Here is a 19,515-nt window from a genome sequence, read left to right on the forward strand (position 1 = left end):
CATATTCAGTGTCTGCTGGAAGGATGTCAGAGGAAATTTGGCTGTCAAATCTTTTTAATTTAATACTGCCAAATAAAGGCAATACTGCAGAGAGGGCTTAACCAGGGGAAACTTACCCACGGGGGCTTTATCTTTATTAAGTATCCAAATTTAACTTAAAAAAAACATTTAATCTTACATGATGGGACTTAATTCGGACTGTCACCTCTTTTTTTTTTCACGTAGCCAGGAGACCCTACAAAATATTTATGATCCTCCAAAAAAAAAATCTTACTACAAAATTGCTCTTTCTTTGCATGCATAGGTGATGATTCAATTAGTGTTGACAGCAGAGGCTAGGAAACGAGGAACACCTAATTTGCAAAGGAGAGGAAGTCGACTCAAATATGAATCGGTTCTTTTGTATTCTTTAATATGAGTGGATCTTGTTTGCTGTCTACAAGCTCTCCAAGTGTGAATGTGGCAGAAGGCCGCCTCCCCCTCCCCCCAACACTGGGTAAGGTATATAAGTTTGTGTTCCTATACAATCAAGCGTGGATTTTTATTCTCTAGTTCCTTCTAGTAATTTCCCATAATTACTCTCTCCTCCCCATATTAGCCCATCCCAGACATGGATGCTGCTTGTGGGTATGTCTTCTTCCCCAGCCAACTACAGATCAGGCAGCGGCCGGCTGACTAGGGGCCTGGTGGGTTTATCAAGCCCTCCTTCTCTAGGCCTGGTTCCTGCATGTCGCCCACCTCACTGCTCATCAGACGTCCCCACCAGGGAAGAGGCAAGAGTAAGAAAAGAACGTGCAAACCGAACTGCATTCGGAGCCAGGATCCTAGGTTCTCGGCAGCTCAGAGAGGCCATGGGAATAGTGTAGGGGTTCTCAGCACTGCCTGCAGCACCTCGGCCGTCTCACCTACCGAATTCACTCGGAAGGAAGAAACGAGCACCCACGCTACCAGTCAAAGGGTTGACTCGCAGTCTCAGAAACTTTCAAGGTTGTTCCTTCAGGCAGGCATTCAGGGAGCAGACCGGCGGCAGGCAGTTGCGGGGTCCCAGGGGACAGATCCCAGCAGTATTCCCTAGGACTATCTCTAGTTTGCAGCCCAGCGGGTGAACAGTGCAGGGTGGGATCGTTGCTAGCCCACTGGCGCGCTAAGTTGTAAATTGGTTTAGCAACTGCGCAGGGAGCAGTTCCTGAGCCCCCGCCCCGTCCCGTAGGGCTAGCCCCGTCAAAGCTCCTAGTGGGGAGGCGCTCACCTTTCCCCTGAATTCCCTGGACCAGGCACTTTCGCTGTGGGCCTCAGGTGAGAAAGGAGGGAGGGAGTGTCCGCCCAGGCGGAGCCCAGGACAGGAAGTAAAGGGACTTTCCCATTCGGGCTCCAGAAAAATCCTCCTACCTGGTTCTTACCTAGCGCCAGTGGAAGAACTTCCAATCCTCCTCCACAAGGGCCCCGCAGGAGCTCCCCGAGCCACATAGGCCCCACAGGGGGGCGCCAGCAGAGCAGCCCCGGGGCCGGGGAGCGAGCCGTGACCCAGAGAGATACAGGGAGGGTCAGAGACTGAGAGACATACACAGACACAGGGAGACACATAAACGGCGGTAGAGACAGAGGGATAGAAAGGAAGAGTGAGAAGAGACGAGAGGCCGTGGCAGAGCCCGAGCCCTGGGACTCTAGCCTTCCCACTGCCGGGGAGCCGCTGGGCAGCGCCTTCTCCCTTCCGAGCTCCCTGGGGGGCTGTAGGAGGTGGGCAGCTCCCGTGACCTTCCCGGAGTCCCAGGACTTGGGCTCTGCCACACGCTACGAACAAGTGCCTTCCCCTCTGCGGGCCTCAGTCTTCCCCTCTGTCGAATGAGGGGGATCCTTGGGCTAGGTGGCCTCCAAGGTCCCCAGCAGCTGTAAAGTTTCGGATTACAGCTGCGGCGGCCAATCGCAGCCCCCTAGAGCCAGCCTCCCTTCCCGGCGCGGCGAGGGCGCTGTCCGGGGCAGAAGCCCAGAGGGGCCTCGTCGAAACGGCCTGCTCGGCTGCTGCCCTCCCACCTTCCCTCGGCAGCGTGGTCCTTAGCCACTAGCCGCGAGCACCGAGCCCTGGCGGCTCCCTAGGGCAGGAGAGCCTAGCAGCGCCGCCTCGGCGGTTCCAGGCCTGGGCCGGGGAGGTGTGGTGTGGAGGGGGAGGGGCGCGGGAGGGGGAGGGGCAGGGCCAGGGGAAGGGGAGGGGAGGGGAGGGGAGGCGCGGCGTGTCGTCCAACCTGCTGGCGAGGAGGTGGGTGGTTGGCGGGGCAATGAAAAGGGCAGGCGAGGAGTTCCCCCCAAACTTTGAGCAACTCCTTTGGTCTCCGCTCTCGGGCCGGCGGCGAAAGCAGGAGCAGCCCCAGCAGCGGCAGCGCAGCCACGATCATGGGCCTGGGCAGAGAGTGAGCTGAGCGTCTCCGATCTGCCTGCCTGCCTGCCTGCCGGTCCTTCTGCCTGGTCGCTCTCCCTTCGTGCAGTCTCCTCGTCCTCGTCCTTGGCGCAGTCCACCTTCCTCCTCGCGAGCTCCGCGTTCAGTGCCGACGAGCGGGGGGCTCAGAGCGTGTTGCAAGGGCGAGCCCGAGTTCGAACCCGAGCGCGCTGGAGAGGATCAGCGCGCCGCACTGGCCAGGTGATCCACACGAACCCTCCGCCTCCTCCGGCACGCTGGTGGTCTCTCTGTCTGTCTGACTTTCTTCCCCCGAGACCATCCCCTTCGAGACCTTCCGAACTCCCCGGCAGCTCCGGCTAGCAGGGGACCCTCGGGGCTCGCTGCGCATCTCCAGCCGCCAACTTCGGCCAGGGCGTTTGCGGGGCCAGAAAGTTGCGGCGCTCCTGCCGGAAAGAGACGCCGAGAGCCTTTGGACAGCCGACACCGACTAACGCCAGTACATCCAAGATCTCCAAGCGCCCGCCGCCAAGATGTCCGAGAATAAGGACGGCAAGGCCAGGGGGAGAGGCAAAAAGAAGGAACGAGGCTCGGGCCAGAAGACTGTGCCCCCGGAGGGCGGTGAGTGACGACCCCAGAGACGCCCCCTCTTCGCCTTTCTCCTTTCCTCCCTTCTCTTCTCTCCTCTCTTCGCTTTGCTCTCATTGGGTCCCACTCTGCCTTCCCCAGAGAGCCCAGCCCAATCTAGGCGAGCCGGCAGCGGGCAGGTTGCAGAAGCAGCGGCTGCAGCGGCGCATCCTGAAACCTGGAGCTGTCTCTATCTCTTCATCCCGCGACTGGGGTGGGCGTGGGGCAGGGAAAAGGGCGAGGGCTCACCTAGGGGTCCCTGGTCCGACGTCTTCCTTACCTGGCTGCCCTCTGTCTCTCCAGCTCAAGATCCGAGCACCAAGAGCTGGAAAGGACCGACCTCAATCCGAGTCCATTTTCCGGGTTTGGAAACTGAGGCCCAGGGAAGGAAGGCAGATAGAAAGAACCAAAAGCTTAGGTTCGGGCTCCGGGCTGCTCTCTTCTGGGCTGTAGCCCTACAGCGGCCCCTACTCGGATGCAGCATTTTCTCCTGAGCAATTCATAGTGGAACCCGAGTCCTGGAATCAGGCCTTCGGGGATACTGAGGGAATAGTGAGAAGGTTGAAGCTCATTGGACGGGCGCCGGCTGCCACCTAGTGGAGCCAGCCGGAAGAGGTTGCCCAAAGTCTGAGAGGAAGCTTGGTAATGAATGGAAGGGGACCTTCCTCCCAGCGAGGTGTATGGATGTGTCAGGGATAGAGAGGAAAGGAAAGGACAGCTGTGTCTTGGTGCCGGCTCTGGGGCACGGAGGGTCTCCTGGAGATGCATCGGTTCGCTTCGATTCATTCTAACCATCCCACACTTCTGATCAGCAGCCCAGAATTCTTTCAAGTCAGCCTAGCAGATCAAATCTCTGGTCCCATCAAAGCTCTCATATAAAGACTTCCAGATCCCCCCAAATCCTGGTTGAGTTTCCTTCCGAAATCCATCCATATGCGCTCCCTTAAGCCCCACAAGGGAGAAGAACTCTGCTGTCCCCTTTTCAGGTGCCCAGCTGCCTCTTTTCATTAAGGCTGGTCCTCCCGCTGGTGGAGTGATTAGAAATGGAAGCGTTTGGCCTCGGGCGTTTTTTTGACACCCTGTCGCTACCCCTGTGTTGGTCTTCGCTTCTAGAGAGGGTAGCTGCCCTTGTGTTAGCCAGCTCCTATTTCAAATTGCATTGTTGGATGTCCTCCCTAGAACACATCGCCAATAAACTTTGGAAGAATGAACGTGTGCTTAAACAAATCTTTTTGAATGGGTGCTGTTCTCTCTAGACTGTTGTCTGATTCTTTGTGACCCCTTTTGGGGTTGTCTTGTCAAAGATACTGGGGTGGCTTTACATCCAGCTCATTTTACAGATGAGGAACTGAGGCAAACAGGGCCAAATGGTAGCATTTCTTAAAGACTTACCAAGCTAGGTTCTGAGGGAAATGAAGACTTGTACCTAGCATCCTTCAACTCATAGTTTAATAGTAGAGGACAGACTCTGAGGTAGAGAACCATAGTATAGGTGGGGAGTGAGGGACGGTTGGACCTGGGATTTATTTCATTAGAATGGGGGGGATTCACGATTTGGAAACTCCCTCTACTAATTAAGACCAGCAACTCCTCTGTGACTACAGTCTTGGTTGCCTGGGCCCTTTGAGATTCAACGACTTGCTTAGGATCACACAGCTAGTATCTGTTCAACTGTCTTGAAACCAGGTCTGCCTGACTCCCAGGGCAAGTGGGCATTGATAGTGGTGTCATTCCATCCATTAGGCTCAACCACCTTTCATGTTAATGTACCATATCATTTGATCTGGGCTACAGATAATAGCTAACATTTGCAATGTTTGCAAACTGCATTACAAAGGTTTCCCAACTGAGCCTGACCATAACCATGGGAAAGAGTTTTGATTCATTTCTATTTTCGAGATGTGAGAACTGAGGCTTTTGTGACTTGTTCAGGGTCACACAGCTAGTAATTGTCTGAGGCTTCATGTGAATTCCAGTCCAGAATTCTATCAGCTACCCTCCTAGACTGCTTCTGCACATCCAAGAAATTTAAAACCTAGTGCTGGGTGAGGTGTGGAGTAGAGAGAAAGCTCTCTGCCTTTCCAAAAACCTGAAAAAGTTAGGTGGGGCCAGATAGTAGAGGACCTTGAAGGCCAAGAAAAGACTTTGAAATTTTACTCTATAGAAAGTAAGGTGCACCTACAGATTTTGAGAGCAGCCAATGATGTCCCTGGATCTGTGGGCATGTGAAATTACTTTGGCAAGGGCATGAGGGCTAGATGGGAGGGAGGTGAAAGTGGGGATGATAAGTCCTCGTTGAGTAGTTAAGACAGCTGGTATTCCACATCCTATATGTGAAGAATAATGACCTTTCTCCTATCCCATGGGAGGTAGGACTATTTTATGTTCATGGGAATTAAAGGAGCAAAGGATGTTACAGAGCATGTATACAGATGAAGAGGCATTTATTAGCCACCTACTGTGTGCCGGGCACCCCATTTATGAAAGTGGAAATTGAGGCCCAAAGAGAGTTGTTCCTTGTCCAAAGTCATGGTGCTCCAAAGAGATGGAATTTGAATGCAAAGTCAGTGTGTCTTCTCTCATCACATCACGAAGTGCAGGAAGAGGGCTGAACATGGTGTCTTCGTGGCCTGTCTATATCCTCTCTGCTGGTAATAGGCACTGGCCTCCCCCTGGTTAGGGTGTATAAATACTGCTATGTGGGGATAGCTTGTGCTGGCATAGAGCTTGATGCATCAGAGAAGACTGCTTTGGAAGCGCCCACCCTATCCCAACAGTCAGTATCCTTAGACCCATAAACAGAAATTGCTATGTATATGCCTATTACCCTGTTCCTAGCTTGGTTGCCTGGGAGAGCACTTTCTCTTGCTCCTTTCACAGCCATCCTGTGGTAGAGCTGAGACCATTTCCATTTTACATATGAGGAAACTGAGGCCCAATGAAGTGAAGCAGTGTATCCAGGCTCATATGTGAATTAAATGCAGGGCTGAGACTCATTCAAGTCTGCTGGATCCTGGCCTAGGACTCTTTCTCCTATACCCTGGCTCCTAGCAATCTGTCAGTAAACACCTATCACTCCTAAAGGCAAGACCTACCTACTGGTCAGAATGATGTTCCTATTTCATTCAAGTACTTTTGTCCTTCCCTCGTTCATTGTTCTCCTGTCCCTTAAGTATGGATATGCCTCAGGGCTCTGCCCAGGGCTGTCTTCTGTTCCTCCTCTTAGCTGACTCATCTGCTCTTCTTGGATTATGTAGGCAGCTCCCCACCTTCCCCACCCCAGTCTGACATCTCATTTGCGGGTTTGCTATGAGGAAGGCACTGTGGAAATGGGAATTCTTTGGACCTTGTTATATTGATTCCCATCCACCTTAGCTCTTTTGGTGGCTTGTAAGCTACTAATGAAATGTCTGAATACTTTTTTTATCTTTAAATTCCAAGCAAATGGCCCCTCACACAACAGGTGTTTAATAACTAATGCATTGAGGTTGGAAGCTGCAGGGTGTAGGAGTTTTGGAATCAGAGGGTCTGTGATAGAATCTTCACTATTCTACTTGTTACTCAGGTGATTTGGGGATCAAAAATTTAAATTTTTTCATTTTAGATCATAGCACTTTTTCCTAGTTTTACAGATAAGGTAACTGAGTCCTGGATGAATTAAATGACTTGCCTAGGGTCACCAGCTGGTATGTCTCAGAGGCAGGACCTGAAACCCAGTTCTTTCTAACTCCAGGCCCAGCCCTCTACTCACTCTTCCAAGCTGAACAAAAAATTTCATCTCGGAATCTGTTGCTTCATCTATAAGATTTAAGGGGTCTCTGAGATCCCATCTGCCTCCAATCCTATGACCTTGCAAGACTAGGAATGTTTGCCCACCTCTTATGGCTGAATTGCTGATGTAATCGGATCCCTAACACTGAAGCACTCCCTCCAAGCCCCCCTACCCCCATGCCTCATAACAGCCCCTGAAAATGGGCCAACAGAAAGACATCCAGGCAGCTATGGCCCTTGTATGTGACTGTGCTACTTTAGAATTGCCAGGAGAGTAAACGTGAGCCCCGATGTGCATTAGGTCAGACATAGGCATGACCATACACACACATCTGTTGAAAAGCAGGAAGTTTCAATTGGACCTCTGTGTTGGCTAAGGGAGCCACTGGTGGCCAATTCTTAGACCGATGCATTTCTGTACCAGCATCTAAGTCCCGATTGGTCTGCAGATATTTGGGACCATTACCACTTCTCTGCTCAGGGTTCTAATAGATCCCAAGCCCAATAATCACTGATGCTTTGACTCTTAGCCAAATAAGCACCCTTGGTGCATTCTTCTACATGTGCTTAGGGCTCTGTAACATCCGGGACCTCCCGCATGCTGGGCCCCTCTTCAGATGTCTCAGTTTCTTGTATAATTTGGGCAGCTCCATTCTCTGTTAGTGAATGGGCCAACCCCCCAGCCAAGACTATGGTGAGGATGAAATCTCCACTAGAGACACAATTCCTGTGATGCTTGGATGCTCGGTGGCTGTGGTTTCCCTCAGCACTATTTGCTTGGCTTTGTCAACAGTTTAAACTGGGTTAACTTTATCAAGCCAAACTCTAGAACAATTGTGTCTACATTTGCCTGTAACCTTTCCAACCACTTGTAAGTACAGGGGGCGGAAAAATGAGAAATTTAGGCTTCCAAGTGGGTAGAAACTGACAGCATGCTCTCCCCATGACATCACTCCTTAGGGTAAATAGCAAGAACCAGGCATTATGGGGCAGATAAAGCAGAACAGCATGGCAGAGACTAAGGGGAAAGAAGTATTGGTCAAGGTGGGGGGCACTCTGCTTCAATCTAAATACAAAAAGCTACACCCTCTTTGTTTTTCTCTCTGCTTAGTAAAGAAAAAGAAATAAGAGCTCACTGTAATGGCCTTATTGATAGAATAAAATATGAACCATTTTGCAGAGGAAAATGCCAGGAGGTCTATGAGAGTAAGGAGAGCACATCACCCAGTTTACTGAACACTTTCAACAACATAACAACACAGGTCATTCAAATATAGCCTGTCCATTTTACAGATGAGCAGACTGAGACCCTGAGGATTCAAGTGACTTACCTAGGTGGCTGGCCCAGAAGTGAGGCTTGGAGTAGGTGAGTGAGATTGGGATCTCAGTGCTCTCACTTAGTGCCTGTGGGATCTTGAGTAAGTCGCTTTCCCTCTCAGGGCCTCAGTTTCCTCATCTGTAAAATGAGTGGATCTACCTAGAAGTGATTTCTAACTCTAGGTGTGCTAGGTTTTTTTTTGTTTAAGAAAGTATCATTATTACACCAAACTGTAGGAATTCTGCTATTATTTCCAAGGCAAAATAGCATCAGCATTTCAGAATTGGAAGAGGCTTTTAAGACTTTGGACCCTCAGCTTACAGATGAGGAAAATGAAGATGAGAGAGGGATTTCTCTAAATGGGTTATTCAGTGATATACAGTGGATTGATGACAGGGCATGGGCCACAACTCAGACAGAATGGAGTAGTAGGTATAGTGCTAGATGGGGAGTTAGGGAAATCTGCATTCAAATTCTGTCTCAGGCCCTTATTAGCTGTGTGACCCTCTTATTACCAATTTGTTTAACCTCTCTGGGCCTCAGTTTTCTCATCTGCAAAATAAGGTGGTTGTCCTCCAAGGTCCTTTCCAGTTTTCAATCTATAATCCCAAAATAACGTTCCTGGATCATACTGAGTGTCAATGGTCAGAAACAAACCTTTCAGAAGCCAGCCATAATGCTTTCCAGCATAAAACTGACTAAGAAAACATGACATGAAATTTATTTGATCTTTGTGTGTATGCACAAAATGATTAGACACAATTTTGAAATATTACCCCTTTGAAATACCAAATTTATTATCCTTAGAAATACAATGAATAAGCATATCTAGCCATTACTATAAATGTCAGTCATATATTGGCTAGATATTGTCGAGGAATTGAGGCTAGGAAGAGAAAACTGGTCACATGGCAGGAGTGAGGGCTGATAGGTGGACAGCCAGAATGCTCTATTGGCAGGGACCATAGCAATGTCTGTAGATGGTGAAGAAGGTCTCCAGCATGTGGATTCCATGTGACATACTGTAGAATGATGTGGGCAAGATCTGCACTAGATGTTAATACCTAGATGGCTGGGTCATGATTGGAGGGTCCTCTGGAACTGGTGAGAACTCAGACCCATTGGAATATGTATAATAGGGGCATGGCCAACTGTATCTTCCAATCAGAGTCTTCCCCTTGAGACCTAATTACTCTTTGTGCTCCTGCGTCATGGAGACTGCAGTCAGACTTTCCCTTATTAACAATTCTCTGCCTACTTCCACAATGACAGTCAGTAACATACTTATGAAAATCTGTGTTGAACTTTGTGCAAATAAAGAAAGTCAAGCAAAGCTCGGCATAACTTTATCTTTGACAGAAACCTCTTGAGGTTTATAAGTTATGAGAAGGTTTTGAAACCCGAGCTCCTAGTAACACTTGAGTTAATGCTTCAACTGAGTTTTATCACATGGACTTCATTGTACTCCTCTTGAGAGACTGTGTTAGCAAAAGTAGCTATTAGGGAGATTTCCGAAGGGGAGGATAGTTGCTGTCCTCTTGTCTGATGTAATGGGATAGTCTCCTGCCTTCTTGGCTTTGTGCAATAAGGCACAGGTGCAGGAATGTAAATTATCCTTCTCTGTCTTTCCCTCTCATCCCCTTGCATCTCCCATGCGATCCAACCCAGGATGGGGAGGGGCTGAGTTTCTGGAAGGGAAATCAGTGTTTTATTAACATCAGAGCTATAACTGGGGGAAAAGGTTCAAAGAAGGGATGTGTGGGGGCTCTGCTGGGATGTGACTATCAAGGGAGAATGCTGGAGAAGCCATGAGGTGCTGTCATGCTAAAGAACTGCATATCTGGGGGATGGTGGGGTACAGAGGTGGAGCTGGGCCAGGAACCATAGACTAGGAAAGAAAGAAGGACATCTCAGTATGGTGCCATTGGCACCCTCTGTATTTTATCACTTAAGGAACAAAGCCCACCCACCGTAGTTACAGCTCTGCCTAGCATTCCAAATGAAACCATCCTGGGTGTGGTTTTAACCACAGAGCAAGTTAAGTCAGTTATGTTCTGTTATGACAAGAAACCAAACTGAGGACCAGTATATCTTCTTTATTCTCCCCTTAACCCTAGAGCATGGCTCTCTTTTCCCATGTGGGAAAAGGAGGATGGGGACCTATTTTGGCTAGAAAGAAGTCCATTGAGAATGAGGCCCTGGCTGGCTGGAGAAGCTAGGGTGTGGTAGAAGGTAATCCCCCAGGTGCTGTACTGGAATGGAAAATGGGGCTGCCCAGAGCCATCACACGCAGAATGGAATTCTCTAACCAGATGGAAGTAATGATAGTAATAGTAGTAATAATAATAATAATGATGATGCTGAGCATTTATATAGTGATTTAACGTTTGCAAAGTACTGGGTATAATACAATTACATATACATGTACGTACTTACACATATACGTACATAATATATACACACATATACACATATAATATATATGTTTATATACACATATACATATATAATATAATGTATATATATATATTCATTCTCCCAACAATCTTGTGAGGTAAGTGCTATAATTATCCCCATTTGGCAAATAAGGAAACTGAGGCTGGGAGACATTAAATGACTTACCCAAGGTGACAGCTGGTCAGTGACTTAGGCAGGATTGAGCTCACATCTTCCTGATTCCAAGTCCAGCTCTATCCATGATGCTGCCTAAGAGCTTGGGAACATTTTATTTTATTTTTTTAAATTAATTTATTTTGATTTATCAACAATCACCTCCATATGCTTTTAAGTTTAAAATTTTTCTCCCCCTCTTTCCCCACCACCCTCTCCAAGACGGCACACAATCTGATATAGGCTCTGCATACACATTCCTATTAAACATATTTTCACATTAGTCATGTTGTAAGGAAGAATTAGAACCAATAGGAGGAACCACCAGAAAGAGGAAACAAAACACAACAGAAGAAAAAAAAAGAGCAAATAGTCTGCTTTGATCTGCATTCAAACTCCATAGTTCTTTCTTTGGTTGTGGATAGCATTTTCTATCATGAGGCCTTTGGAGATGTCTTAGATCTTGTATTACTGTGAAGGGCTAAATCTTTAAACATTAGTCATCACACAACGTGGCTCTTATTATGTATAACGTTGTCCTGGTTCTGCTCGTTTCACTCAGCATCAGACCATACAAGTCTTTCCAGGTTTTTCTGAGGTCTGCCTGTTCATCATTTCTTATAGCACAATAATATTCTATTACATTCATATACCACAACTTGCTCAGCCATTCTCCAATGGATGGGCATCCTCTCAATTTCCAATTCTTTGCCACCACAAAAAGAGCTGCTATGAATATTTTTGTACATGTGGGTCCTTTTCCCATTTGTATGATCTCTTTGGGATACAGCCCTAGAAGTGCTATTGCTGGGTCGAAGGGTATGCACAGTTTTATAGCCCTTTAGGCATAGTTCCAAATTGTTCTCCAGAATGGTTGGATCATTTCACAACCCCACCAACAATGCATTAGTGTTCCAATTTTCCCACATTTTCTTTGGGAGCATTTTAAAACAAAGCAAAACCCAGCTTCATCAGGGATTAATTTTGGAATCTTGAAACCTATGTGAATGAATGCTTCCCCACTGGAAGTCTTGAAAAATCCGTGTTCTCTCTCCTTCTGCCCCAGCAGAATATGTACTCAGAACATGGGTAGAGAAGTATGTTTGTAGATTATATATGCATATATGTATCTGAACATCATTACCTGTGATCTACATACATGTGTATATACACATATGTGCATACACGCGTCTATCATATATAGTTCCATGTTATGGGGACAAAACCAAAAATCATTGTTGCTCTAAGGTCCCTTCCCACTGCAACTCTAAGACCCAGCGAGGTAACTCAGTGGGCCTGGAGTCAGGAAGGTCTGGGTTCAAATCAAGCCTCACAAACTTCCCAGCTCCGTGACCCTGGGCAAGAGGCTTAATCTCAGTCTGCTTCACTTTCTTCATCGGCAGAACGGGGCTAACAATAGCAATTGCTTGTTTCCGTGCTTCCTTCCCATTTGACTGTGAGATCCCTGAGAGCAGGGATTGCCTTTTGTCTTCCTTGGTAGCTCCAGAGCCCAGCATAGCTCCTGCTTGATGGGAGGCATTTAGTAGATCCTTGTGGACTGACCCTCTAATCCTGTGGTTGTATCCGAGACTGTCCTCAGTCCACTGCTCTCTGAACAAAGTAGCCATAGGAAGCCTTTGGTAGCATTTCTTCTCTTATCCAGATTGCTGTTAGCTAGCTCTGGGGTTTTCTGCTGTACTGATCAGCCCTGGAAAAGAGATATGGCTCAAGAGATCCTTGGCATCACTCAGTAACTGATGAGTGACCTTGGGCAGACACTCCACTCATCCCCACCCTCCTGGAGTTCCTCACTTTCCTTTGAAAATTCCAGGTTTGAGAATGTCTAAGGCTCCCTCCAGGTCAATCCTTTGAGTCTCTGTGTGTTTATTTCTCTCCTTCATCTGACTCTTGCCTCTGTCACCTTTCTCTGTCCTGCAGAGGGCGCTCAAGGAGCACCTCGCTTCACACTCAATGAACGTTGGTGTCTTTGATGTTGAAAGGCCCTGGGATCTCAGATTGGAACTTGCCAAGGCCGGGCAGGTCATCCAGCCCAGGGCCCTGGGAGGGGACATGATTCGTGCAAAGTCCTGCAGAGCCCTGCATCTGAAGACCTCAGGGAGCTACATTCCACCTAGAGACGGGGGACTGAAGGATCACACAGCTAAAAAGCTGAATAGGGATTTCAAAGCAGGCGATTCTAAGGCTTCATTATCTTCCATGTTGGAAGTGGGACACAAACCTACCCAACCTCCAGACTTCCCCATTTTTGTTGAGGGTCCCAGCATCCTCCCAGCCACACAGGATTTTATCCTGAGTCAGTCACTCCCAGGTGCCCGACTCCCTCACCTCAAGTGCCCAGTGAATGGGTTACCACGTATTGCAACCTTAATCATAGTAGGCATTTAACAATGTTTGTTCAGGTGAGTTCTCTTAAGTCCTTAGGCTGGCTTCTGCCCATTGCCTTTTAACTGCCTTACTTTACTGGGGCTCTCCAGTGACCATCCCCATCACTATTACCACCATGAGGCCATTTCTATTGTTTTGAAGGTTACAAAGCACTTTCCTCGAAAATAGTCCTGTGATACAGATAGTCCGGAGATGATCATCCCTATTTAACAGATGAGGAAACTGAGGCACAGATTAAGTGACTTGGCTCAGGGTCACATTGCTAGGTAAGTGTCAGCAACAGAAGCTCTTTCCACCCTCTCAGACTGTTTCCTCTTAAGGTATATAGAAGTAGTGCCATGTTGGGCATTCTGTGCAAACTTAGGCAGAGATGGCGGAGAAGTCTCTTTTGAGAAGCTTGAAAGAAATCAGTGACAGGTCCAAAAATAGAAGGAAAAATTAGATTCTTGGTTATTTCTGGCTGTGATTTCCACTGGGTACTCTGCTTTCTCCATCCTCTGAAGAGTGGCCCCCACAAGGAATAAATGGGGCGTTCTGAAGGCTGGGCTGGACCTCTTAGGGTCACGTTCTATCTCTCAGACCGCTCTAATCCAGTGACAGGCAGCACCATCTGCTTAGAGTTTTCCTGCATGTCCTTTGATCCCCTCTGGGCTTTGTTACCACCATTGAGAGTGAAACTCACTAGCTGTTCTCCTTGGCATTTTAAAAGTGTCATTGTGAGCCGTGGGGAACTGTGACCTGGCCCTTCTGACAGCTGCTTCAATAACGGGAAGGTCTCTGCACGGATTCGATAAAAGTGAATCCTGGGGGCTTTGTCAGCCTGTACCCACCCTTTAGTTCCACAGTCCCAGCAGGCTGGGAACTCCCTCCCAAAGACCTTCAGTGATCAGAGACATGAGAAAGTTAGACTAGGTTGGATTTTTTTTTTAGACTTGACATTATTTGTGCTGGATGAAAGACCTTTACAAAAAGTATCTGAGAGCTTTGTAAAGGCAGGATCACAGAATGAATAGGAGGCTGGTCTTTGAGTCTAGAAAATATAGCTTCAGATGCTGGTTGTAGCGTTAACAGCTGAGGATGGGATGGTGCCATGGATTTGGCTAGGCTCAAGTCCTTCGCCAGACTGTGTGGCCTTGGGTAGATCACTTCTCTCTGGGCCTCAGTTTCCTCATTTGTAAAATGGAGGAGTTCTACCAGATACCCTTTAAGGTCCCCTCCAGCCTCTGATCCTTGTGAATTCAATTAGCCTCTTTAAGACTCCGTTTCCTCGTCAGAGGCCTGATCTGAACTCAGGAAGATGAGTCTTCTTGACTCCAGGCTCAGTGCTGTATCCACTGCACCACCTCGGTGCCCAGTAATCAATAAATGGGTGTTATTGAACAATAAAGCTGTACAGGATGTGGGAAAGGGGAGTATCCCCCTTGAGAAAGCCTGCCTGAGGACAGCAGGAAGATCAACTGACAGGCAGAGGATGAAAAATGCCCCCCCGATGGCTTTGTCCTTGCAAAGGCAGTAAGTTCTGAGAATTGAAATCCTAGGCCTTTGTGGGTGCGTTGTGCTGATCAGTCAGATCTACAGGAGAGGCCTTTGAGCCAGAGGGTGTCTGATCTGGGTCACAGGCATTAAAATCACAACAGCCACAGCAACAGTAATAGAAAGAAGAGTGACTCATTTGGAAGCAGAAGGGGGTGCTGGCCATCCCCCTCCTCCAGTCTGCTCCTGAAGCGTCCTGACAGCGCTCTCAGAGAGTCCATAGCAGATGAGTTTACCTCTCATGATCACTAGGCTGCAGAAGGCAATCGCTTGATCCATTCTGGCAAAAGTCCTTAGAGCATTCAACAGCAGATAATAATAACGGAATGATGGCCTGTTGTGCTGACGATTTTTGATCTGAGAGAGAGAGACAGAGACAGAGAGAGGTGACAGAGAAAATAATTATAATTAATATGATTATAATCATAATCAAAATGATTACAGGTGTAATTAACATGATATTCAAATGCCTCAAGTTTATAATGTTTTATGGTCTACAAATGACTTGCGTAATTAACTTGCTAACAACTCGGTGTTGTGAACGAGGAGCAGTTTCTCAAATGAGCCCATGGGTGAGAATGGTGGCCCTGATTCTGCAGGACCCCCCTGTCTAGGGCTTGAAGGGTTACAGGGCACTCTGCAGTGTCTCCGTTGATCCTCACAACTACCCTGTGAGGGGAATGCTAGTATTAACCCCATTTTACAGATAAGGAAACTGAGACCCAGAAAAGGTAAGTGATCCACAGGCACAGAGCTAGCAAGTGACCTAAGGAAGGATTTGAACTCAGGTCTTTTTCACTGGCATTTCAGCACTCTCTTCATTATGCCATGGATATACTATGAATGATGCCACCAGGTGATACAGTGAGGAGTGTGTTGACACATTTCCTAGGGTCAGGAAGACCAGAGTTCAAATGCAGGCCTTTGAGATGTGGTACTTGTGTGACCCTGGGCAAGTCCCTTACCTGGTCAGCCTGAGTTTCCTCGACTATAAAATGAGAATGACAACAGCAGCTGCTTCCCAGCATTGTTGTGAGGATAAAATAAGATAATAACTGTCACGTGCTTAGTGTAGTTCCTGAGTGCTCCCTTACCAGTGTGACCTTGGGTAAGCGCTTCCTCTGCCCAGGCCTCAGTGTCCTCACCGGAGACCGTCAGTGGCACCAGCAACCTTTCTAGAGCTCCTTGTATCCTGACGTCTCTGCTTGGGGGCCTTCTGTGAGTCTCAAGCTTCTTCATCTGTACAATGGGATAGTAATGCTTTCATGCTGACTTAACTTGGGTGTTGGGAGGATGGAACTTGGTCAGCCCTCTAGGAGCTGACATGAGTCATTACATTATTAGCCAGTTGCTGAGGGAGGGAGGGAGGAAGCAGCGTTCTTCTCCACTGTTTGCACAGCAGAAATCCAAGACGCACAAAGATTAAGTGACTTGCACAAGGTCACACAGCTATACGGTCCAGTAGGACCTTCTGAAATGTTTTGGTTTGTTGCCTAGCAATAGCAATGAAGAAAACCTGCAGCTTTCTTTCTTCCACATTGTCAGTTCAGTTAAAAGGACTGGGGTGGGGGTTGTGGAAGGAGGTCTTGATCTCCCTTCTGTGCCAATTCGTGTGCTAGGTGTCAGGGCCACAGAAACAAGCATCAGCCAGTCAACAAACATTTGTAACGTGCCTGCCATGTGCCCACACTGCATGCCAAGTGTTGGGGATCTAGACAAAGATGAAACAGTCCCTCAGAGAGACAGCATGTACATAGGGGAGTACAGACAAGTGTAGACATTCAAATATAGACCAGGGAATTGTTTCTTGGGGGGAGGCTGATCTGAGCCTTGGCTTGTCCCTTGACAAGCGCAGCAAACACTGGCCCTCTTCTGGACTGCCATGTTCATGGTATACGTTGGTGGCTCCAGGCTCTTGGTCCAAGCACTGACTAATGGTTTCAGAGAAGAAGATGTCCATTTCTGGCCAATTCCATGCACAAGACATCTAGTTCAACCCCCGTTATTTTACAGAGGAGGAAACTGAGGCACAGAGAGGTGAAAGGCTTCTCACTCAACAGAAGCAAAGCTGACAATCTTCAGTAAATGCTTAGTGTAAGTAAAGTATGTTTAGCTTAGGAATCTCACACATTTCACAGTCAGCTCTGGGGAAATAATGGAAACAAGAGATTGCCCAGATTTTCAGAGTTCTGTTCCGGGGTTTTCATTCTGGGGATAAGGACATTGAGGGGAAGAGGTGTGCCAGGGTCACAGAGCTGGTTTGTGGCAAGCCTGGGCCTGCCACTCAAGGTTCCTTTCCAGGACACCGGCTTTCTGGTAGGATTTGCTGTCCTAAATGTGGACAGCTATCCTGTCCTTCACCCCTCAGTGCTTTTGCTGGTGTTTTCTATAGTAACTTTGAGATCTTTCTCAGTGGCACTGGCAGGCCCCTCAGGAGGAAAGACAGCAGCCACGTGATGTCGGAAGGCAACCCAGCCATCACACTGGCATCTGAGGCAGTGGTGCTTGGGACTGGGCTCAGACTCGTTTCTTCATCTGTCAAATAGGGATCATAGGGACACCCACCTGCCGGGGTGGGCCCAAGGCTTACCTGAGAGTATGTGCATGAGGTGTTCGATCAGCCTTCCAATGCACTTCCTATTCCATCCGTGGCCCTGATGCTTAGCTTTACTATTCATCCATCCCTAGTCACAGCAGCACTGATGGATGATGTCTTAAGTGCCCAGGACCCCATGAATCAGCTTTCAAAAATGCAGCAGTTCTACCCTTCCCAAGCCTTAGGAAGATGGATGGCATCAGTGCCTTCTCAGTGCTAAGTCTAGGTGTGATGGAGTGGGGAGATATATATAATATATATGGGAGAAGTGAGCATGCCTTGACCTCCACAGATGGTCTGAGACCACCAAGTCACCCTCACGCTGGCTCCCTGAGCAGCCTTCTGCTGCACTGACATTTTGCCAAGGACCATCTAGTCAATCGTAAGGTGGTATCCAGAAGAGCAAGGTCTCCTTTTAATCCCAAGGTTTGGAATTCTGAAGGAAGGAGACTACTTTCCTTTGTTTCACTACCCATGTGTAATGGTAGTCTGGTCCAGGCTGTGTTAGCTTAGCTGCCTTGAGAAAGGAAGTACACACACACACACACACACACACACACACACACACCACACACACACGCACGCACACATACACACACACACACATGTGCATGCATGTGCACACATGCCTGTACACATGCGCACACATGTGCATGCACAAGGCACCCAGTGCATGCATGCACACATGTGCATGCACAAGGCACCCAGTGCATGCATGCACACACGCATGCACGCACATGTGCGTGCAAAGTTACAGACAAACCGACACATGCCCAGTAAGTCGTAGACTGAACCTTAGTAGTCGTGTTATTCTAATAAGTAGATCTGGTAAGTGGGTCTTTGCAGAACCATCACGAGGTGGCGTTCAGTTCTTTCACTTGTGACTCCATTTGAGATACTGGAAGGGTTTGCCATTTCCTTCCTGAGCTCAGTTTTACAAATGAGAAACCGAGGCAAGCAGTATTAAGTAACTTGCCCAGGGTCATACAGCTAGTATGCATCTGAGGTCAGATGTGAACTCATGAAGAGGAGTCTTCCTGACTCCGGGCCTGGCGCTCTATCCACTGTGCCACCTAGCTCCCATAACAAATACTGACAAGAACAATAACTAGCATTTATATGGTGCTTTCAGCTTTGCAAAGTTCTGTCCAGACATTTCATTTTATCCCTGCACCACCCTGGGAGTTAGGTGCTGTGACTATCCCCATTTTTATATTTGAGGAAATGAGGCCAGCAGAGCTTAGGTGAGGTGCCCAAGGTCACCCAGCTCACAGCAAGAACCTTCCCTCTGGACTTGGGGACCCTGGATATGAACCCCAGCTCTGCCACTCACTTTGTCTGTGACCCAAGACGAGGCCTTTCCTCTCTTTCTCTTTCCTTTGAAGGGGCCAGTGTGGACACTGAGGTCCAGTTCTCTGCACTGCTCTCTTGGTATTGGCAGCAATGTTGGAAGTGAGGCTTTCTCACCTGCCTTGGTTTCCCTTCATCCTCTCACCCCTTGAACGCATTGATTTGTGCCTCTAACCTGGATCATCTTTTTAGTTTCTTTTTTTTCAGGAGAAAAATGAACACACAGAACTCTCCCAAACTCTCTACTTTTTAAAAACTTTCCCCCCCAATTCCACTGTAACTAAGAAGTCAGGAGAAGCCACTTCACTTTTCACAGCGTCAGGCTACTCATCTGTAAAATGGGGATAATAAACACTTGGACCTAAACTATGGAGTTACAGTAAGGCTTACATAGAATAATGTTGATAAGGTTATCATCCTCTAGCTCCTCTTCCTCCTCCTCCTCCTAGTTGTCCTAATTCTACATTTTCTGAAGAGACTCTCACTTGCCCTCAGAGGACCCCTTCTAATACTTCTTACCATTCCTGAGCATCTCGGGCATTTCCATTTTTCTAAAGCAAGAGGATGATCCCCTTTCAGATCATTTGGAAGTGTGCTGAACTGAGCCGTGTTACTTTGCCAACAGTCTCCCCAGGAAGATGGCTGGCTGGCTCCGTGTGTCCAGTTCTTCCAAGTACAGAGATGGACAACCTTTGTGTGACTGTTTCATTATAGGGAGTCTATGCAATATTGCATATTGAGAAGTGAGCAGAAGGAAAATGTGCACTCCTATAAAAATCCTGCTGCCCTAACCATTCTCCAAATTCATATAAATGGCACCTCAGGCTTCTTCCCAGAGGGAGGCAAGCAGCTCTTTTTATTTTTATTTTTTAATTTTTATTTAAAAAATTTTTTTTCCATATGCTTTTGAGTTGA

General features: G+C 47.8%; 1 protein-coding gene across 2 annotated transcripts in view; it reads left to right on the forward strand.

Moving 5' to 3' along the window:
- The first annotated feature begins 2,228 nt into the window (after window positions 1-2,228).
- NRG1 (neuregulin 1) overlaps window positions 2,229-19,515 on the forward strand; it is a 224,298-nt gene continuing 207,011 nt past the window's right edge. For both annotated transcript variants that reach the window (XM_078148157.1, XM_078148158.1), the window contains exon 1: window positions 2,229-3,010. In XM_078148157.1, the coding sequence (XP_078004283.1) occupies window positions 2,923-3,010 (88 nt within the window). In that variant the 5' untranslated portion in view covers window positions 2,229-2,922. The remainder of the gene's footprint in view (window positions 3,011-19,515) is intronic.

Source organism: Phascolarctos cinereus, unplaced genomic scaffold, assembly GCF_003287225.1.
Source record: "Phascolarctos cinereus isolate Bilbo 61053 unplaced genomic scaffold, phaCin_HiC Scaffold_9;HRSCAF=440, whole genome shotgun sequence".
Classification (NCBI taxonomy): Eukaryota; Metazoa; Chordata; class Mammalia; order Diprotodontia; family Phascolarctidae; genus Phascolarctos; species Phascolarctos cinereus.